The following is a 23,146-nucleotide window of genomic DNA, read 5'->3' on the forward strand; positions in this document are numbered from 1 at the left end:
AACCGGTGCGATTATTTTTTCCTATTATTTTTTTCTTTTGCCTTTTTTTTTTTTTGCTTGTTGGAGTGAAAGAAGTGTGAAAGTGAGACCCACCATGGAAGGAAGCCTCTCTTTGATGGGTGGCTCTTGGCACGTATCCTTTTGTGTATTTCTGGGTGTCAATGCAATTAAAATGATGTAGTGAAAAGAGCTTATCCTTGCTTCATTTTCCCGGTTATTATTTATTAATTTTTTATGAAGTTTGCAAGCCAGCCAGGTGCTTGGGGTCAGTGAAGAAGGACCCTGCTGTGGCCCGGAGCAGATCCTCTATTCCCCACCTTGCTTGCTGTGCTGCAAAAAGCCATCCCCTCTGTTTTTTCTCCAAGATACACAAAGGAGAGAAGCCTTCCCTTCCAGCCACGTGAGTTTTCACGCTGACGGTGCACCTGAGGTCCCCTGCCATGGGGACAGGGCACAGCAGCACAGCCATGCCAGCCCAGCACAGGCTGCTCCTGCTCGCTTGAACCTCAGTGCACCCCTGAAATTCTGTCCCTGTGGGTCCTGTGTGGTGGTGGTCCTTGGGTACTGCCCAAGGGTATGCTCTCCAGCCTTCTGCTCGCCCCTTGTTGTGGCTTTCCTTTTGAAAATCCACACATACCCACCCTTTTTTCCCCTATTTTTTTCTTTTTTTCTTTTTTTTTTTAATTTTTTTTTTTTTCTTTCAAGTTGGTTTCTTAGGAAATGGCAGAGACCACGTCACAGCTCGGTGCCTGCCTCCTCCCAATAAAGCTGCTGAGCCCGGCACTGACATCAGCGGGATTTGAGGAGCTGGTGGGGGGAAAAGGCCCCCAAAGTACTTGATGCCTCTGGGGTGTGTGAAGAACCAAGGCCAGGAAGGGGGATGAAGGCCAGACCCGTCTCCGTTTTGTTCCTAGAGATGTCAGTGTGTGCTCAACCTCTATGTTAGACACACCAGACTCCACGCAGGCAGGACTGGGTAGACACGTGTCCTGTCCCCCCAGCACTGCAGCTTTTGGGGTCATGATGGAGAAGGGATGTGCAAATCACACTTGGGCTGTGGGGTATGTGCGTGACCTGTCTCTGATCAGGCAAGAAAAAGGGGTCCTGCTGAATTCTGGCTGAGGGAACGGCAAGCTGAGAGCCCCCCACCCCCCACCCCCCTCCAGACCTGCCTCCCACCCTTGTCCAGAGGCACCGAGCTCTCTGGGGCTCTGCTGAGCAAGCAAGGGCTGCCGCTCCCAGAACGTGGGGCACCCATCAGTGCTGAGCTCGTCAGTGCTCATTGCAGAAATGGGCTGAGCACCTTCGGGGGGTCACGGTGAGCCATGAGAAGGACCACCCCCGCCTCCCCAGATTCGGTGGGTGGCTCGGTGACACCCCTCCATCACTGCCTGCAGTCCCTTGCGGGACAGGAGCTGGTGGAGTGTCGCACGTGGCCAGAGGGCTGTGTGTCCCCGGCAGGTGGTGGCCCCAGCCCCTTGCGTGGCAGCTGAGACCCCACACACTCATTTACAAGCCCTGCTGCTGCTGCATCCCCCAGCCCTGTTGTACGTGCATAGGCTGCATACCCGACAAGTACCCCGGGCTCTGGCAGGTCCATCTCCCCGCAGTGGAGGGACAAACCCCGTGAGCAGAGCTTTTCCCCGCAGCCACCATTAGCCTTCAGTTTCTCTTCCTGGACTTTGTGAATCATGGGGAGAACCTCATGAAGCAAAGACGGCCAGTGACAGCACTGTCATGTCAGCAGCATGCCTGGCCCGACACCTTTTGCCTTTGGAAAGCCTCCAAAAAAGAGGGAACACCTGGATTTTACCAGGATTGCAAACTAGGCTGGAGCAAGCTGTTGAGTGTATCGGGGTGGCCATCACCCTCGTAGAGCCCCTGGTAGGAGGAGCCCCGCAGCAGCAGGTGCAGCAAAGTGATGTGATCTTTCCATTTTTCAGCTTTTCCTTTTTTGCTTTTGCAGCAAAGATTTCCTTTATTGTAAGCTCTTGTGCAAATCTTTATTGCCTTCCTTCCCACCTTATGGCTTATCTTGTGAGTTGTTGATACTTATAAACAGCCTAAAATATCTAAAATTATCTATAGTCTTTAAACCTTATATTGATATAGTAAAAGTTAAAATAAAAATGAAAGAATCCTAGATAGTATCTATAACTGTTGGCCAACTAGATGGTGTATAGATCGTATGATTTTTTTTAACCTTTTGCGTTCACCATTGTTGCAGATTGCATTTGAGTTACCACATGTTGAATAAGTTGGATAGAACAAGAAATAGTACATGACAAAAACAAAAATGTGGCTTAACCACTTAAGACAAAAGCTCTCTAAGGCTGCTATCAACTTAATATTAGTGTGTTTCTTTGGTGATCCCTATTTTGACATACCGTCTATGCAACATCTAATATTTTTCGAATATCTCTCGCCTCTATTCCTTGGAGTTTTTGTAGTTTCCACTTAATACCATTTGATGTGTGCCCAATAAACAGAGTAGCCAAATGCCCTTTTCCTTTTTCTGATTCAACATCTAGAGTGGTATATTTCCTTGTTGCTTCCTATAATCGATTTAAGAAATTTGTTTGGGACTCTTTCTTATCTTGCTTTATTTCATATTGACAGCTTTTGGGGTGGCATTATGTATTCCAAATAATATAAAATTTTGATATCATCTTATCAATTTTCTATCATCTCAGTCATTAGGGTTCCATGGGGATCTGTCAAAGGGAAATGTAGTACTGCCCTTCGAATCTTGTATCTTTCTGTACTGTCAAATAATATGTGCAATATTGCATCTGTATCTTGCCAATCTGGGTTTTGTGTTTTAATCATCATTTCAAATGCACTTGCCACCTTTTCTGGATCAAATTTCCAGCTGCTATTTTCCAATTATTCAAATCAGTAATGGAAAATGGTACTTTTATAAACATTGGACCATCATTCCCTGCTGCCTTCTGCAAAGAGGCTTGAATCGCTGATTTCAGAAGATCTTTCAGTATTGATGGTTGTCAACTCCTGGTTCTTTTAGAAACAGGAGCAGGTGTAGGGTCTGTTCCCCTACTGTTTCTGATTCCATGTCACTATTATTTTCATGTGTAACTTGCAACCTAGGTGCAGTTAACCTTTCAAAATCTTCTTCTATATTTTCATGGGTTAATTTTAGACACCTCTGCCCTATGTTACAGGCAGAGCAACATTTTTTCAATGTTTTATTGCTCTTGTTATCTTTTCCTAATGTCAAAGCTAAAGGATCCACTGGAGTGAAATTAATTCCACATTTTTTCCGTCACTCTGGATGTTGTCTTAACGTGAAAAACATCAGCACGTATTACTTCATCCCCTTTTCTTTCTAGTCTTAGAAATAGTATTAACTGTAACAACATATTATAATTCAAAGTTCCATTTACTGGCCATTTCTCTCCACTCTCCAATTTATAGAGAGGCCACTATTGATTACAATATTTTATCAGATCTTCCCCCTTTTGGATGATCCTCCTAGGGAACCAGCAATTTGTTTCCAGTGATGTAAAATGTATCCCAGTGGGCTTTTCTTTAATATTCCTTTACTCTGTTTGTCTCCCATTATTTCCAAATAACAACTGGCTCCCTCACAAGGACCACAAAATATTTGTCTTGCAGTAAAACTGTGTCTTTCACATACACACTCTCTCTCTCTGGGCTAGCCCTCAATCACTCAGACAATAGGTTAGGATACACAAGGTGTTGCACACTTGCAACATATAACCCCAGTGGTTACAAAGATTTAATTGGTTATTCTCCACCTTAAATTTTATTCCTAATTGTGGAGGAAATATGTTTCTTCACTTTGACCAGTAGTTCCCTTTACCGTTACAAAATCATTATTAATAGGTGTTAAAACCTGGTTTAAGACCTAAAAGCCCCAGAACACAGAGACATTTTCTGCAGGACTGGTGTCCTGAACAATCTGATGTAGGAGTAATTCCCTCCTGGCTTTTTGTCTGTTGCCATCCCCCTGAGGGCCTGGGAGAGGTGGAAAGAAGGAAAGAGCTTAGCTGCTGTGCTTTTAGGACCTGGACATGAAACCTTAGGCAGGCTGGGGTCTTAGCCCTTCTCAGCTCCAGCTCCACCTTGGTTTTGCCATGCATTCCCATTGCAGAACAATGCTCTGATAACAGACTACTTCTGCAATGCTGAGAATTTCAATATTACATTCGAGTTACCCTGACAGCAGTCTGTCCTCTTGCTAAGTTGCATGATTTACTATTAAAATGGGTAACGTAAGACATTGACATGGAAAACATCTTCCAGTATGTATCGATAGCTAGACTTCTTGGCATCTGGAAGGACAACTGGGAGAGCCAGAATAGTGAGAACCCAGGAAACTTAAAATGCACACAATTCAGTGATGGCTGGGGTGGGAGGACAGTGAGGGATCCTGCAGGAATGCAGCATCACCTACAATTGAGACAGTGGTGAACAATTATGGGGGCTGGGGACTTGCAAAAGTATCTAATAAAGAGAAATCCCAGCTCAAAGAGCTCTCTGGTTGAAAGAATTGTACAAAATGAAAGAGAGCCTTAGGAAAGAGAAGAGGATAGCTATCAGTAGCAGCATGTTTCACTAGGGAAGAGCTAAGATTTTATTTCTAATTGCATGCTACTCTTTGCAGTTTTTGGATGAGTGACAAAGCTCATACTGAAAATAAATTCACACAGGGAAATTCCTTAATCAGTTCTGTAAGACAATGCCATTAAATCTGAGAGCATGTCAGTCACGTGCTGTGCAGTTACCTGGGATTATGTGTCTTTCAAAATCAAAGTCTTCTGAACTAAGGCAAATCAGTTGTTACCATAACCAGTCATCAAAGCACGCTGATGCATGGTTAAATCGACTAAGCAAATTTGAATCAGGCAAGTCCATGTTTGTATATGGACAAGAAAAAGTAAGTATGCCCTTGTAAACCTCATGAATCCATGTCAAGCAAGGTGTCACACCTGCAAGCCTTTCTTGATCATGGTCCAGGGGTCGCAGCATGGTGTGACTTGGTGTGAAGTGTGGAAGCCCCATCTATGTTTCCTAACCCTTAGAATGGTACGAGGGGCAAGCCCATGGCCTTCCTTGTGAAACACTGCACTCTGAAATACAGAGTCATCAGCCAAGGCTGAATGAGAAATCTTATAACTTGTTATTTTTACACATTTAGTCAGAGCTACTGGCTTTTTTAAATGCAAGGGAGAGTCACGCTCAACTTCTGTCTGCCACAACATGCCAGCTCATCATTTCTCACATGATTAAACACCATTTTTCTGTCGTAAATCAAAAGGGCTAATCATCTCTTCAACAAATACTAAGAAACTGCTTTTCAAAAATGGCATGCTGGCCGGGATAAGAAAGTGGTCTGGATGCGGGAACACTGGGTGCACATGGAGGTGCAGCTGGACTGTGACAGCAAAACACAAGGCTCATGTGCTGGTGCTAAGGGTTTCCTATCTTCCTCTTTCGGTAAGACAAAAACCAAAGATACTAAGAAAGAGATCAATATTTAACAAGCCACAAACTTCTATACCCACTGGATTTCACAGCTGAATTTTGTTACCCTTGAGAAGGTCAAGACAAATCATGTGGACCAGATAAGCCGGAGATGACAGATGTGCAGCCATCTAAGCCTGGCTGTGAAGGGTTATGAGCACTGACTATGCTCTGGTGTTTCTCCAAAGGAAGACTAGCTTCTGTCTGGCTCTTGAGTCCTGCCTAGAACTGGGGCATCACTTGAGCTTATCACTATCCCCTGGATGCAAAAAATCATCATGGACCAAGGTCTTGATATTTGTGAGCCTGACTGCAAAAATATGTTTTTAAGACAGAACTCAGCACAAGATGCAGATTTCAATATCAGCCTCATACCCTGAGCTTCGGAGTACTGAGGACAGGTGGCTATTTTATAGGGTTCTCCTTCCTCTTTATTTGTTCAGTCATCTAGCTGAGAATCTCTGCTCCATCCTTTAGACCTCTGGGGTCAAGCAAGAATGGATTCAGACCGGTGGGTGCATGCCTACTTTTCCCAATGTCTCACCCTTGCCCACGTTCCTGTAAAACTGCTGTCAGAGCTAAGACTGACCTGAGAGCAGAGCTTTACCCAGGGGAAAAAATTGATTATGCTGATTATGTTCACCCACATTCACCACTGGGGCTTGATGGCTGAGAGTCTTCAAGTTTCACATGTGCACTAAACACAGCCTAAGGTGGACTAGCTTTTGTGGTTTTGGATAACACTATGTGCAGTATCTCCAGTGCAATATGAGAGGAAAATATGCTAACTAAATACTATTCATGTGTGTCTGTTTTTCTGCCAGCACTGTACCAACACCTGGCAAACGCTGCAGCAACCAAGGTGGCAAATGCTAAGCTGCACGAATTGCTTGTGCACCTGCATGCTCTCGTTTCTGTTACTGGAGTGATGCCCCTGCCTTATTTTTTCAGGCTATGCTTCTTCCTTGCTGCATATTTAGTCCAGTGTCCAGTATATTCAGGCTTCTTGTCACGGCAATAATGAATGGAAAGACACCCCACCTAATGAAGGGGATTTCTGCCCTGACGGGAGCTGAGCTGCTGCTTTATCTTTCAGAGTGGATGTAGCTGCTTTCTAGAGTAAAATGGAGCATTGCACCCTGTGGACCACAGTGCCTCAGAGACCACAGGCTGAGCACTGCTTCAGGTATCAAACAGAAGTAGAGAATATCAAATAAGAGAGAGAGAGAGAAAACGAGAGAGGAAAACCACATCTCTGGATCTTCAGTTTCTCACCTCTGGTGAGATAGTGAAGTCTTTCCTTCCGTTCATTCTTGCACTCTCAGCAGATGCCGCTGAGCCTGTTTCACTTTGCCATTGGTGATGAGCCACTGGACAGACTCTGGGACCCACGTGGTGTGAGGAGAGAAGACAGTGTTCCTGTTGGAGCTCTGTGTTTCTTACCCTGCATACATGGCCCTGGTCAAAGAGAGGGGGTCTTCTCTATGAGACTTCAACCTCAGCTAAAAATAGTAACTGTGGTGCATGAGAGTAAGAGTAATGGTACACCCTTGTTACACGTACGTGTGTTCTACCCTAAAGGAGTGCAATCTGTTAATTGTAGTATGTCTAGCCAAAATTTTTATCCTGCGATCTTTGGTCAGAGCTTGAATTTTCTGAGCTGGTTGAAGTTTCAAACTCTTACCTATCAAAATTAGCCCCAAGGAGTTTATATTTGCAGATTCGTGCTTTTAGGGACTCTCTAAATGTTGAAATTGTAGCGTATGTAAAATTACCATGTAGAAAGGATTTAGTGAGCTCTATACTTACTTTGTTAATTGTTAAAATTACTTGTTTTTCACAATAATCAAAGCCTTCTGCAAAAGACAGTCAACTGGGCTCTAGATCATTGCGGCTGCGGCCCCCAGTGAAGCATCTACACTGGTCACCGAGCCACAAGGGATACTGCACTGCTGCAGAGCTGATTCGCCACTCTGAGGTCTGCTCAGCAGACCTGTGTGGGGTGGGGGTCCTGTGCCTTACATTGCCATCTGTTCCAGCAAGAGATCCAGCACTTGCCATAAACCAGCACCTGCAGCTCCCTCTCTTTGGATTTCTCTCTGATCTTGCATCTGGCTGCATTCATGGCTGCATGGCCCAGGGCTTCCCAGGGCGCAGTGCAGCCCACCTGGCCTAGAGGGGATGTGGGCTTTGTGCGTCTGCAGAGCACTCTGGGCCCAGAAGGCACTGGAAATACCCCACAGTGGCTACATCCTGCTAGAGCAGCCAACGCCTACCCAAATCCTCCCGAGGGAAGCAGAACACAGAACCTGCCGTTCTCACGGAGGCTTTCAGCTGAGCGTCCTGTGCAGCCAGTAGGAAGACTTGCAACCTTGAAGAAATATGTGAGTATGAGGTCTGCTGAGGTCACACAGTTGTCAAAATCTCTCATTGGAGTCTCCCACTGAAATGGTCCAAGACCAGATCCCTGTAAGGTGTGAGTGATTAATGTTACAATAAAACTAATGAGCAACTGCTGTCACTGTTCCAGCAGTAGCTGAGAATGATGTGTAGAGCAAAACCACTTGCAGAACTGGTCTTACTGGAAAGTGTTCAGCTCCTTCCCGTAGGCATACAGCCCAAGCCACCCAGGGACACAGGATAACTCATCTCCATAAAATGCATTAACATAAGAGAAAAAAACAATCATGGGAAATGTAGGTTCAAATCTATCTGTGAATTTCGCAGGACTCAATTTTTTATGGCTTGTTTTTATTACATAAATATGTAATTTATATTTTTATATAGATTATATTTATATTTATATATATGTTTTATTATACAATTACTTAAATTCTTCCACTTCAGTTTCACTTGGCTCTGTACGATCTTTTTTTGTGTTTTTTCCCCCTCACCTCTTTCTAAAAATGCAGACTGGGAACTTACAGAAACTGTGAGCAAACTCAAGACTGGGGAGGTATTGCATGTCACTGCATATGTCCCACCGTCCTCCTGCTGAGGACACGGCAATGCTTATGAATTGTCTTAGGGGTGTATTTGAAGGGTGAGAACTCAGCCTCAGAGGAAAGGGGCAGATACTTTGATTTATGCCTTTTGTTGTATGACTGGTGAGCCTTACCGAGAACTGGGTAGCATAGATTGCAAGTGTTAATGTTGCAACGTACTGATAAGTGGCTGTTACATGTTGCCTAGACTGTTAGAGCATTAATTAGACTAACAGTAAATTGTAATTCTTGGATCCTCCCAAGAAAGATGTTCTTTTTGGCTGCCCATAGTGAAGTGGCACACATAACGATTTCCAAAACTCTGTTCCTGTGAGCTCTGTTCTGTCTGGTAGACAAGTCCCTACCTCCCCATTGCCTGGTCGAAGTCCCCCTGTACTGCTGGGCACCCACAACCCCGCACACACCTACCCAAAGGCAATACAATAAGGGAGATGCCTCTCAGGGCCACCACGGTGAGGGTCCGTGTGATGGCCAGCATACTGTAGGAGATGCAGGCAGCGCTCAGCATCCCAAACATGACAGAGCACACAAGCAACAGCAGGAGCATGCTTTCCGTCTGAACCTGCCATGAGCACAGGCTGGGTTACAGCAGCTGGAAACCTGTCACAGGAGTAGGGTTTGAAATGGGGCAAACCAGAGACTCAAGAAGGAAAATTAAAATATTGCCCACTCTGCAAAAAGCACAAGGTGCAGTGTCCTGGGAGGAGGAAGTGTCTGCAGATGTAGCTGATGGTACAGGGGTACGATCTGATTCTGAGGGCCAGCCTACCTCGTGAGCACCAGCCATGAGGCTCTCCGATGGAAAGAGCCACACTGATCAAAACAATGGTTTGGGCTCCGCTGTTCAACACCATCATCAAATGCCAGCTTGAAATCCCACAGTGCTGCCCACCCTGCTCCCTCCTGTGGCTGTCCCAATGCCTGGCTCATCATGTCCTTCCCTGACTCGCTCAGGACCAGCCACTGCCACCACTGTCAAGGAGGACAGAGAACTGTGACACCTTCACCCCAAAACTTGGAAGGAAAACAAAGATCCCAAAGCAAAATAAAATGAATCCAATCCACATATGCAAATAGCCCTGGTGTCCTAAGGGGTCTATGAGGAACCTGCTGCGAGGTCATTCCTAAAGGGTTTGGGAAGTTGTAGGACCATCTTACCCCTGGTGCAGAGTCCTCTGTGGAGGGTGGGCAGAAACACAGAAAATCAAACGCACACAAGTGCGCATGTATACACACACAGACGCAAATACATGTGTATGCATTTCTATACAACTTATGAAAACCTAAAAATCAAAACAGAGCACAAGGTAGATATCAGTCTTCTGATGAACATCAGCACTGCATGTGACAAAAAATGAGGTTCAAAAGCATTAAATTAACCCTGTCAACAGGTAACGTTCAGTCTATAGGGACTGAAACCCTGCTCTGATTCTGGCATTAGGGCTCTATTAGTGGCCACCAGAGAAGGATGGTGAATAATTGCTCCAGGGGAAAAAGTGATGTGCTGGGACGTAATGCCACAATAACATCCCTAACAATGATCATAAATGACTTAATGTGGCAGCTAGTTAACGTATCTGCTGGAGAAAAAAACAACCTGTGGCTTGAGCCTGGGCAGCTTGCTGGATCTGCTTTGATATTTAAGCAGAGCCAGTTTGCAAAATTCATCGTAATGCCCCTGGGTCGGAGCAGGAAACACCCAGAAACACACCAGAGCTGCAACCAGTTTCCAATAGGGTAACTGCCTAAGGAAGAGGATGTATTTTTTTAAATGAAGATTTTTCTTGAAAATACAGTAAGAAGTGTATAAACCCGTAAGATTCCCTGCAGGGTGCAAGGCAGCTATTTATGGACCCATTACTAGACTTTCTCAGCAAACGCACGCCACCTGCTAGGAGAACTAGAGGCAAGCTGGCAGGGCTGAGCTGCAGGCTACAGCGAGCTGCTAGAAATAACGCTGCTAAAATTGTCTTCAAAGGGAGAGGTAGGAAAGCACAGCTTCTGAAAGATTAAATGGAGAAAATATAAAAGGAGCAAACTGCACAAGCATAACAATGAAAAAATACAGCCATTTTCATAAATACCCCAGTCTGGAAGTCTGCCAAAGCATCATGCAGCCCATTTGGTACAAGGACAAGGTGCAAAAGGAGTGTTTGGGAAAAAGCAGGCAATAACAGAAAAAATCAATATATATACATAAATATAATTTTTTTTTTTGCTTATGTATGTTCACAGTGAAGGTTTTTGGAGAGTTTACCAGGGTAAAATTTGTCAGTAGAGATGTTCTCAAAGCCAAATGTCTGCAGTGGCTTAGAACAAAACAAACCTGAGCTTAATCAAAATGCCAGGACCTGGAGCAACAGAGATGAACTGTGAGCACGAAGGGGTGGGACCTCATTTATGCCAGAGAAAAGGAAGGTTGCTAATGGGACGTCAGCTTCTAAGGGGTCTTAGGGGCTCTGTGGGGCATGGCATGACATCTGAGGTGTAACTGATCTTCCAGACTGACTGCTGATGTGCTGGTGTGCTGCCCCTGCTGCGATCCCCGGGGCTGCCAGCCTTTCCCAGTGTCAACCCTGCCCCCAGGGTCAGGTACTCAGGTGGGCAGCGCGCCCCCAGCCTGGCTCCGGGCTGCTGACGAGGGCACAGATGGCTGTCCAACCTCCCTGAGCTGCCCCCTGAGCAGACTGAAGGGTCCTGCTCTGACTGATTGCAAGTCAAGCCATGGCTTGGTCTTTTTCATTAGCTTCTCCAACTTCTCTCCATTTCTTCTGTATCATTTTGGGATGGGGAAGGAAAACTGCACATGGTATTCAAGATGTGGGGCCACTATGCATGTATGTGTTACTGCACAGTGATAGCCTTTTTCATTTTGTATTCCTTTCCTAATGATTCTTAATTTTCCTAATAATTCTTAATTAAAATTCTTCTTTGCCAAGTGCATGTTTGACTAGAGCTGTCTGTCATAACCCCAAAGTCTTGCTCCTCAGCAGCTCTGGTCAGTTCAAAGGCCTCTATTTTAAATGAGAAGTTAGAATTGCTTCTCTTTTTATTTTAATCTACCCTGAAACGTTGTCTTCTGATGCTCCCATCCAGTAGCAGAACTTGTGAAGCTCCTTCTGCAGTTCTCCACACGCAGGTCTCATCTCTACCAGCCTGGCCACTCAGCACCACCTCCTCACTTGCTCCTTTTCCAGATCATTTATAGTCATGCTGAAAAGTGCACAAATCCAGGCACAGGTCCACATGGGTCTCCATCCATTGTCACAACCAAACACTTACATCTCCTCCCTCCTTCCTCCATTTTAATAAATTATCTAATCATGCAGAGACCTTCCTTCTTATCCTAGGGCAGCTCAGTTTCTTTAGGAGCCTCTGGTAAGGAAAATGCTTGAAATCCATGTAGATGCCTGCTAGTGCATGTGAAGAAATGGGGTGTGTTTATGAGGCATGGATCCTCTGCAAAACCCCACTGATTCTTCACTAGTGTGTCACACCTACCTGTGCACCACCAACTCGATCTTTCAGAACAGTTTCTGCAGATTTGCCTGGTACAGCGAGAGGTCGGGCTGCTGGGCACACAGCTCCTGAGGTCTTGGTGGGACACCAGTCAAAAACTGATTTTAAACATGTCACTTCCCAGCCCCCCACTGCTGGTCGCACAATGCCGACCGTGCCGCAGCTTTTTGGTCTCCAAGGTGGTGCAGGGTGCCGGGCTGACCACCCCACTCCTGGCAGTTCACTAGCACTCACCCCTGTATTTCTCTGTGCCCCCTTCTGGCAGCTCATTTCAGAGGGACCAGATGCTCCTTTGACGCCTTGATCTTCTATTGGCTCTCCCCCCTCACTACCCATCTGAAACACAATTTCTCATTTTGCTCTAGTGGAGACCTTCTCTTCTGCCTTATTTTTTCCTGCTCCTTTTCCTGACTCTGAATTTCTTTCCCTCCAACTGTGCTATGAAACTCTTTCAGATACAAAGCCATGGCACGCAGCTTGAAGACCAGCCAGGCGTCTGGGTCCTTGCACACGTGTGCCCACAGACCTGCAGGGAAAGATATGGATGTAAAAATTCCCATCCTCAGCTCTAAGTCTCTCGGTGCTTCGTGCTGTGAAGCTGGTTCCCCTCTGCTAGGCAGTGATTTTATAGCCTGCTGTACCCTAACGCTAGTTTGCTCCCGGAGGAAGGAAACGGAGCGGTTTCCTGGGCAGGAGGCTCAGGCATGAAGTGATGGACAGCGGGCAGCGAGTGTACGTCCTGATGGCAGGCCAGCACTGCATGTTCTCTGGTAGGTTCCCTGGTTCTACTGTTTGCAAAAATACTTAATTCCTTAATCGATGCCCTTTGTACGTTATTACTCAGCTTTTTTTTCAAGTTTACATTATCACATTCTAACGTTTAACCAGAGAGAGTGGATTTGTTCCTGTCTTTCTCATTGCTCAGCTCTTGAGGAATGTCCCCTGCTTTCAAGAACCTCCCCTGCCCTCCTTCTCAAGCAATGACAGAGTCACTTTTTGCTTTCTGGAGACTCTTTTTTTGCAGCTGTGGCATGCATTTCCTCCGAGCCTCTCACTTGGGTGTCCTTAACCAATTTCCATGTAACTTGCATGGAGGTAACTCTCTTAGCATCTTGTTTTGGCTTTTTTTTTAACATTTTTAGACAGGTTTGTGGTTTTTTTGTTTGTTTGGTTGGTTGGTTTTCTTACATTTTAGACATTTTTTGTAACATTTTAGACAGTTTTCATATTTTCTGAAATTGGTCTCACAGTGGGGTTTTTTTTCAGTTTTTACTGTTCCTGCAGCAACAAAAGCAATGCACTGCTCGCTGTTGCAGTGCATCGTACCCTGCTGGAGGCCAGAGCCGCCTCCCTGGTGGGCTGCTGCCTGCCTGATCCATGAAGCATTAGCTCCTGAATTGCTTCCCTCTAGGACTTTAACCCAATTTTCAAGGGAGAGGCTGGATCCTCTGTTTGTGATTGTGCTTTGTCCTTTCTCTGCTCCTCTGATTGCCTCTTGCAGGTCACTGGTTTGTTAAGTTCGTGTCACAAAACAGGGGCCCTGGAGGAACAGCCTGAAGGGGATGAAACCTGTCCGAGAGGTATCCGAACACCATGGCCCCCATTGTCACGCCAGCAAAGAAGAAGGTTGCAGTTGCCTGGTTCAGTCCGTGCTGCTCGCACACCAGGTCCCACTGGAACACAAGGCCACAATGAAACTTAGTGCCCAGCCCAGGCCCTGCCTTGCCAGGTGTACCTGCCCTGGCCGGCTGAGTGGGAGGATCCTGCACTGAACCGCAGCAGGATGGTGCTGGGCTCCTGGAAAACATCAAGTTGCATCGTACAAAACTCAGCCCAGTTATCTATCGATGTTGTGACAGCCTCTCTGTGGACACTTGCTGGCCATCGTCAAGCTTTCCTGGGTTCCCCTCACCATGGAGCACTCCCCTTACCCCTCTCCTGGCCCCTGCCATAGGTGCTCTCAGCCTGCCCGGGCGCTCGCCCCCCGCGGCCCCCTCTGCCAGGCTCCCTGGTGTGATGGGCACTGCGGGTGCGGGCTGTGCCGGGCGCAGGATGTGGCTCAGCCCACACCAGGCACCGCTGCACTGGTGCCCAGCTGCTGTGCCTGGACCATTCCCTTTGAAGCCCCGTGCAGCAAGGCAGGAGGGCTGCAGGGTAGGCACCCCATGCTCTTGATGCCACCCTGCTGGTTTCTTACTGAGAGGCTGGCCCAGCCATGCTTCCATCATGTCACTTTCCTGGAGGTGCAACTGCTGCTAATCATTACAGAACGCTGGGCCAAGCCGCAGGGTGGATTTTCTGTATGTGCAGACTTGGAGAAACTTAATTTAATCATCAACCCAGCCTTGCAGCCTCCCTGCCAAGGCCAGCCAGACCTGCAGCAACCTTTCCTGCTGCAAGAGAAAAAGACTCCAGAGAAAGCCCTGACCCCTTGAACATGTCCCAAGGGCACTGTACTGTGGGTGCAGCATCATGAGGCTCCGTGCTCAGCACCCGTGCTGCATGGGCCACCCCTGCCTTTTCCCCCCGAGGGTGACTCACACCTTTCTCCCTGAAACAGTGCAGAAATTGGGTCCAGACCTGGTGCACATCTGACCCTCGCCTCCATGCCTGCCCAAAGCAGGGGTGGTTGGTTGGGTGCTGGGGAGGGAGGAGGCACCAGCTCTAGGCTAAGACTTGGCCCTGGGACAGTCAGCGCTATTGTTTCCAACCCAGCTGTGCCCCTTTTGTCTGACCTAATTGTCCTCTTCCCTAAGACCTCCTGTAGTCTGGAGGAAGGTAAAGTATTAACACCCAGAGGTATCACTGTTAACCCTAGCAAAGTGTTCCAGAAGGTGAGTGGTTAATGTTTGATGGGAAGGGACCTCCAGAAGGCTCAAGGCTGTGGCTGGTAGTATGTCATGTCTCTGTGGAAGGCCCTCTGAGAGCCACTTGGCTTGACAGCAGGAGACACTGCTGGTGGGAGGAGGGAGGCAGTGTGATCTGGGGAGAAGAGGAGGAAGCTGGAGATGGGAGAGGAGGGATGGCCAAGGGAATAGAAGTTTCAAAGTGTTCAGAAAATTAAGAAAGCAAGTCAGGGCCTCATGAAATCCTGATAGGGTGCAATCCTGTGCAAATGTCATGGGACTCAAGCAGAGAAAATCCTGTATGTGTGTCTTCCCCCCCTCCCCCCAATTTCTCAATCATCTGGAGAAATTAAAATGTTTATAAGGATAAGTGTCCACTTCTAACTATCAATCTAAGCAAGATACAATAATAAGGATAATAATAATAATAACAACAACAATAACAACAACTATAATAATATAACAACCGAACAACAATAACGATAACTAACAATAACAGTAATAATAATAACATAAAGTTGGCTTCTAACTCTGAGCTTCACAGAACTTCCCCATCCCAGGACATCTTCTCTAAACAAGTAATTTCCACTGCTTAAAATGCAAAGAGTCCCCTCTGATTCTGTGCACCCAGCGAACACCTCTCCATCTGCTCCTCAAAACACTGAGCTCATTTCATTTTCTGCTAGATTGCAGGCCAGGCATTACCTGGGTGGAGATGGTGGAGGTGAACTGTGAGTGGTCATAGACCCATCCGCGCTGGCAGTGCTGGATCACCGAGCTGTTTTCTGGTTGCAGAGAGGAATTGAGCAGCAGGTGAAACTGAGGCTGTGAGAACATCTCACAGGACCTGAAAGTGCCATTGGGCTCCCAGGAGATGCTGATGAGCAGAACTTCCTCCATGGTGAGATCTGCAAATGCCTCCTGGTGTGGAATTGCACAGTGATGAGAGAATGTAGCAGCAAGAAAATTGTGCAGCAGGAAATGCATGGGAAGGTTGATTCTGGGTAAGCAGAAGATACACAAAATAAAAATCTGGAATCTTCCAAAGCCACCGATGTCCAGCAGGAGATCCTCAAATTTCATCTTTTTTGTGGAGTTTGCTCATTCAGAGCAGCTACATACTAAGGAGCGGCAACATGAGCTTGAAAAGCGCTCTGTCCTTGGAGCTCAGCCTCCCCTGGCTCTTCATACAGCCACCTCACTGGACTTTGAGATCTTGCTGAAAGGTTGTCAAAAGTCACAGCAAAACTCTCCATCGGGGGTAGAGCCAAAGAAATGATCCTGTGTGCACACAGTGCAGCCATTGCAGGTGGACCCAGCAGAAGGCACCTTCTCTTTTTGGAGTCCTTTCCTCCTGCTCTGGTTTTGGAGAGGGAGATCCACATCAGGAAGGCAGCTGTGGGAAGGCTGCTGTGGAAGTATTGCTGTTTCTAGAGTGAGGGTAACACTTCTAGTGTGGACAAACTCTGTCTAGTGAGAGCTGACCACAGGCCGGACCAGCCAGGCCATAAAACAGGTCCCCGGGAGGGCGGGAGTGACCCTCTGTGTAGGGATGCCCAGGGGCACCAAAGCTTGGTTGCTGTGCATCAGCTAAGTGGGTTTCAGCACCGTTTGTGTCATCATGACCTGGGAGCAGGGAGCATGGAGAGGCTCAGAGGGTGCCCCGGAGAGAAGAGAGATGAGCCTCTGGATGGATGCAACCATGGAGGTAAACATTCTGGGGAGAAAGGGTGGGCTGTGGGTGAGGGCCACCAGTGTCCTCCAAAGGATGGACAAAGTCAAAATATTTCCCCATAAAGTCCCTGTCTCCACCTGGGAAAGTGCTTTCCCAGGACACATACAAGGAAGCGATGAGAGCTGCAGTGCTGGCGGGTGGAGAGGCTGCACCTGCCGTGTTAGGGCCACAACATACTCCCTGCAAAGTCACAGCCACATGCTCTGGGGACCAGTGCCACCCCTGCATGGACCTTGCACCGTGGTCCTTCCACCACCTGCTTCAGGGAGTGGTTTCCTGAAAGAGGTGGGTCTTCAATGAGAATTTCCACTCTTATGCTCTTCACCAAGAAAACGAGCTCTTTGTTCAGCTACAGGAGCGAAGCAGAAGCATACAGGAGTGAAGCAGGGACATCTGGCAGTGCTGTGCCTCCAGGGTTACAGTTGAAGTTGAAGTAAAGGACAAATTATTTTTATTCATCACTGGTCTTCTAAGAGCAAGGAACAGAAATTCTCAATATGCGGTGGCATGTTTAAACTGCAAAGCAGCTCCAGCCTCCCCGTCAGAAATGAAGCTGCAGGTCATTGCTCTGCAGCTGCCGGGGCTCCACTCCTCGCACGGCACTTGCTTAAAATGTGCATCAGTTGGTTGCTGTGTTTCTCCAGCCCAAACGCATTCATTTAACCAGTCACCACCTCTAGTTAATGACCACCATGTGTGCAACCACTGTGACTGACTATGCCCTGCTACTTAGTTAATTAGACCCAGGACCTGACGGGAATGTGTTGGGCTTGCCTGGCAGCAGTGGGAGTGGGTGGGCTCCTCTGCTGCTGCTTTCACGTATAAAGCTGGAAAGAAGCATTTACTTTTTACTTCACGTGTGTGCAATTTGCCTCTGCATTATTTCTTTCTTCTCCTTGTTGGGATGCCAGTTACTCATCAAGAGGGGAATGACTGAGTCACTGGTGTGCTGGCTTTTCTGTTTCCAGCAGGACTTTCACAGCACCTTGTGTGACACTGGAACAGTCTGGGCGGTGGAAGCAGCGAGGGCATTGATCTGCTCCTTCAGCAGTCAGAGCCACCCCATGGGCAGCTTGGCTGGGGCAGAGTAGCTGGAGAGCTGATCAGCTTCTGCAGGCTGGTCCTTAAATGGTATTTTTCTCCTATAAGAAAGCCTCAGATCAGGAAATCCTCCCTCCCCTCCGAGCTATGCCTGACTGCCCTGAAAATATGTGTCTGTCAGAGCCGGTGAGTTAGGCTACCCTTGCACACAGGGGCAGAGGTGTCCCCAGCTAAGCGCAGCTCATCACGGGCTGGGATGCTGGCAGGGTGCCTGCAGGAGGGGGATGCACCACACACAGGAATGCTTCGTTTTATCTATTATTTGCCAAGGCAGTTTGGCCTGCGAGGTCCTGCAAAGTTGGCCAAAGCCAGCTGAGGATGCCTGCAGTATCACTCTGAGGTGCACCACACTGCAGCAGTGTGTCCAAATGCTCTCGGCAGGACGCATGCCCACCAGAGTTTGAAGCTCCGTTGGGGAAAGCAGAGAGGCAGCCCATGGAGAGGTCCTGGGGCTCCTGAATATCTTTGCTTCGTGTTAGAAGAAAGCAACTTCATGCCATTCTGACCTGGTGCCACATTAACAAGACTTTCCACTCCTTGTAGTTGCCTTCTGTGCAGCCGTTTCAGTTGGTTACACGAACAAACGACAACTGTTTTGGAAGTCAGCTGGATCTGGCCAAAGCTTCTTTTCTTGCCTATCAGAAACATGAACACTGATCCCACTTCCCGATATGAAACAATGTGAGCGACTTCCATGCCTTCAGCCTTGTGTGATCGTGGGTTCACAGCCGCGTTCTCACCCCAGTCGGACCCCCAGACCAGTCTCGTGTCCCTTCCTACAGTCATCTTACGGAACGATTTTCTTTATTTTTTCATCTCACCAGTGCTGTTGGGAAGCTGTAGCAAGGCAGAGGTTCAGCCTAAATCATTAGGCTGCATTTTACTGAGGGGAGGGCAAAGCTAAGCTACTCCTTCAGCCAGGGAAGGAGCGACACAGCAGGAATGGGAAGTCTAGGCAGGATCAAATGTTTTCTGGGGTGAGATATCATCTGATTAAATCACTGTCACCTGCAGAGGGTAATCCTGTGGGAACTAAAATGTTGCCAGGGAGCTCAAGACACACACCTCTGGTTCAGGGAGCAGCACGAGGAGGGGATGAGCCAGGAGCTGAGGGGGCCCCAGCACTGGCTGTGCTCCCTTGACAGGGCACAGTCCCACGGGGTCTAGCACAGCCGGTAAAGCTGGGGATGGGACAGGGTCCAACACAGCGAGGGGATGAACTGGGACCAGGGGCCCTCCAGGGAGCCCGGGCTGGAGCAGAAGAAGGGGCTGGAGGCAAAGCTACATGGTCCAAGGTCTGTGTAGCAACCAGGGCTGGAGATAAGGACATATCTAATGCAGATCAGGCAGGGATGGAAGACCCAGACCTGAACTTAAGTGAGGTCCTGGGCCATGGGCAGAAGGTGGATGGGTGGCAGGTGCAGGGCAGTTAACAACATCTGCTCCCTTGAGACCCTGCCATGCTGTATGTTAAAAGAAATGCCAGGGCTTTCCATCAAATAGTCACACAGTGCTGCCTGGGGAGCTTGGAGCAGGCTTCAGCGCTGGCTGGAACGCTGGTTTTGGGAAGCAGCCTGTGCGGATGGTAAAGGTGTGGGAGTAGATGTACACACAGCCACACGCTTTCTTGCACTGAAAGAGCCAACAGGGAGACTGGATGCTACGGGAGGTTTGCAAGTAGTTACCGAGTGGGTGAAGCGAGGTCTCACGCTTGCCCTGCCAGTGTTTGCCCACATGGCTGAGTGCTCATCACATCCCAGCAGCTCCACAGCTCCGTCCTGCCCTCCCTCCCTCTCCTAGGCCGTTCCCAATGGGATCCTCTCCAAAAGGTGTAAAGAAAAGCTGCAGCATGCCCATGGGTACTGCCTTCACTGCACAGCACCAGATCTCCAGTGTTGGAACTGCTCTGCCTTCCTGCACTGCTCACCTTCCTCCACTAATTACCTCCCTTCCACCAATTTTCTCATTTAAACCTAAGCATCCCCTAGCTCCTCTCTCAGGTGACCAAAACATCAGTTTTGATTTTTCTGCCCTGTGTTTGTGTAGGGATACTCTGGACTTTGCAGTTTCAGCAATACAGGAACTGACTCGGGCTTTGACCCCTCGAATCAGTAAGAAACTCATCCAGCACTAGTAAGAAGCCTGGGGAAGGGTGTAGGAACAGGGCATTTACCTAGTATTACTTTCCAGATGGTCTTCTTGCCTACAACCTGTTCCTTGTTTGAGGATGCGGTTTTTGTGACTCCTTCTGTTAGAGGCATTGTCGCTGGCTGGATGGTTATTGACAGCTTTCAGTTTACAACTATGCTTTGGGTTAAAATGCCACAATAATTTTATTTTTAGGTAATTTTATATGCCCGCAGACAGCTTGTATTGTCATGTATGTAACTGCTGAGGGTAATGTAATGAATGCAGATCATGTCTTTGTATCAGCTCATCCCAGTACACAGGTTTCTGAAGTTCCTTAATTCATCTCTTTTCACACCACATCTTGAGACACGTGTTAAAACTTAAAAGCCTCCGTGAGACCCTGCCTCGGCAGCGCTGGCTGTTCCAAAATGTTCCTCCTGCTGTCCGTCTTGGTGTCCTGCTGCTCATGAGACACCCCCTTGGAGCTGTGTCTGTGCTGTGGGGGCAGTGGCTGGGCAGGGGAGGCTGTGAGCTGCCTGCACCGTGCCCAGCTCAGTGCTCGCCGTCTGCAGCTCCCACTGGGCTCCTGCCCTCCGTCAGCCTTACCGAGTGCGTGGTGGTGGCTTTGGTCTGCACCTCATGCAGCTGGGCTTTTTTTTTTTTTGGGGGGGGGGCATTTGTTGCTGAAATTGGAGCTTGGTGGCCTCTTGACACCACAGACACACTTGCCTGGGCTTTGTCGGTCCATGCGTTTGCAGTATTCCTGGCAAAGCCATGCCTGGGTCTGCAGTGATGGCTCTATCTCAGCCCGTGTCCCCCGTGGGCAGCTCTGGGACAGGCCCTGGGAGGGTGGCTTGGGTGGTTTGCTCTCAGGGTAGGATGAGCTCCCTGGCTGCTGTTGTGCTGTGCACCTCCAGCCTAGCCTGTGAGCACAGAGCCCCACGAGCAGCCCTCCCCAGCCTGCTGAGCAACCTGGTGGGACCCCACTGCCGACCCTGCTCTGCGCGCGGGCTCCCACCAGAGACCTCCCGGGGTCACTTTCAGCCAGAATGATCCTATGAGCCTAGGAACATTATACCACAAGGTTTTGGTATAGTTTAGCCTGTTATTTTAAATCTGAGGCTTTACTTCATTGTGTTTTAAATACAAATTAGTGAATTTAGGCAGCTGACTCAACTATGTCATTTTCTTCTTGAGCTTTTTTTGTAAGTATGAAACCTGTGTAGATGCTGCGTCTGTTGATCTTTAGGTGCCCTCTTCAACCAGACCCATTTAGCAGCCTCCCTGAAGCTGCAGGCCTGAAGGACCCCTCCTCACCTCAGCAGTCCTTGGGTCCAGCCAGCTCCAGAGCCCCACTTTGGGAGTCCATCCTAGCCACCCTCTGGACATGAGAGGGCAGATGAAGGCAAGGCCAGAAATAACGAGCGAGAGCTGCATTTCCTTGCAATGCAGGCTTCCCCTACCATGCTGAGGCACCTCTGCAGCTTGCCTGGTCTGGACTGAGGCTTTTCTTGTCTTGGGATATCTCAGGCTGCCTGCATCAGGTCTGCAGAAGAAAGATCTCTGTGCCCAAAAGCCACTTTGGTTTCTTCATCTGTGTCAGCCAGTCCAAGAAAAGATAGCGCCTCCCCCTACAAATCTGTCTGTTCTTATTTTCTGAAACTGTTCCAGTAAGAGCAGCCTGTTTTAGCTTCTTTCTCCACTTGCCTTCCTGCTTGCCAGAGTGCCTCAGCCAGCGCTGTGCTGGCACCTTGCATACCCCATGCCTGCCAGGGGACCCCTCCCCCCACCGCCTGGACTGGGGGATGAAGCCTGTCGGGCAACCCCTCCTGCTGGCAGCCAGCCCGTGCCGGTCCAAGATATTTCTCGGTTTCACAGTTAATGCTGCTCAGCTTTAATTTTCATCTGCCTATTCCTGACATGGACTTTAAGGAGCTTCTTAGATCCCAGAGTTTCTTTCTATGGATTTCGCTTCTGCACCAGAATCAGTTTTCTTTTGGCTATGGGAGAAAGAATAAATTCTGTCATCATAGGAACATCTTTCCAAGGGAGCACTTATTTTTTATTCTTTCATTCACTCTCAGCATTTTTTCACAGCTCCTTAAAGCCGAGAGGAGCTGACGGTGTTCTCCTGTCGGGCTGGTGTACCCTGTGGACACCAAGCTTCCTGCTGCTCCCCATCACCCCCAGTTGGGTTTCCGTGGGCTGCTTTATCCCAGCTGGGCTCAGTTGTGTCCTGGGGCTCAGGGGACTGGCAGCTCCCACCTGTGAACTACGCAGCTCAGTGCATACATGTGAAGGCAGCGTGTTTGGGGGCATTTAGTCAAGTGCTGTATGTGATTAGCTATGCAATGTAGAAAAAAGAAGCCACCATATCTGACTAACAAAGATAACTTCCTGAAAATCACGTTGACTGGTACAAATTGTATTCTTACCCCATAGGATTTTTATCAGCTAGAATCTCAGACAAAGCACTCATTTGGTGTGTTAGACCATGCTGATGCTACCTGAGGTATTTAACCATATTCTCACTGTTTCAAACAGGTATTTCAGTCCCAACCACAGTCATGCAATCAGGACAAAGTGAATTTAAATTTCACGTCCTCCCCATCTCCTCTTGCTGCTATCTGGGAGCGTTAATCTCTCATAAACACTATTTTAATCAGTGATTTCAGCCACATTTAGATTATTTTTAATACCATCTTCAGTGATAGTGGCCACACATTCCTGCCAAGGACTTTGTTGGGGTTTTTTTGCTGTTTTTTATTTATTCATGGAGCTGAATATCATTTTGCTATTTGCAATATCCAATTCTTCTTTGGACGCTGCCTGCTTTATTTCTGCACCATTTGATCTCTGCAATTCATATCAATGGCTGATGGACTTGCTTTGCTCACTTTTTGTAGCAGTAAGGAAATCTGCTTTATTAACTAGATTGCATTTACTGTGTTATTTATGACATGGGAATCGTGGCACAACTGGCAAGACTCTGGCTGTCAGCCTCATTCTTGCTCCTTATGCCTTGTGGATGGCCAAGTGAAACTCTGGGGAGGAAGATTTTCCCGGGAGCGTCGTTCCTGAGAGCAGCTGAGCCCACCTGGGGGTGCCCAGCCCTGGTGCATGGGCAGAGGGGGAGCCCCTGCCAGCTGGAGCCTGAAGCATCACAGAGACCAGAGCAGGCACCAGTCGTGCTCCTGGCTCCAAGAGGAGACCTAAAGAGACATTTTCACAGGACTTGGGTGTACTGCAGACAGTTGGCTTGCAAGCCAGGGAGCCCTTTGAAAACACTGGTGAGGGTGAGC

At 48.1% G+C, this 23,146-nt stretch overlaps 1 protein-coding gene across 1 annotated transcript; it reads right to left on the reverse strand.

Annotated features, from left to right (window-relative positions):
• Positions 1-862: 862 nt before the first annotated feature.
• LOC130157652 (solute carrier family 22 member 7-like) lies at positions 863-16,541 on the reverse strand. Its single transcript, XM_056357532.1, is given in 6 exon segments — positions 863-3,999; positions 6,784-6,827; positions 6,830-6,946; positions 8,922-9,069; positions 13,583-13,705; positions 15,584-16,541. Coding segments are annotated over 6 exon segments (927 nt in total). The 5' UTR covers positions 15,962-16,541; the 3' UTR covers positions 863-3,882.
• Between the last annotated feature and the right edge of the window lie 6,605 nt (positions 16,542-23,146).

The sequence above is a fragment of the Falco biarmicus genome, chromosome 12, assembly GCF_023638135.1.
Source record: "Falco biarmicus isolate bFalBia1 chromosome 12, bFalBia1.pri, whole genome shotgun sequence".
In the NCBI taxonomy this organism is placed as follows: domain Eukaryota; kingdom Metazoa; phylum Chordata; class Aves; order Falconiformes; family Falconidae; genus Falco; species Falco biarmicus.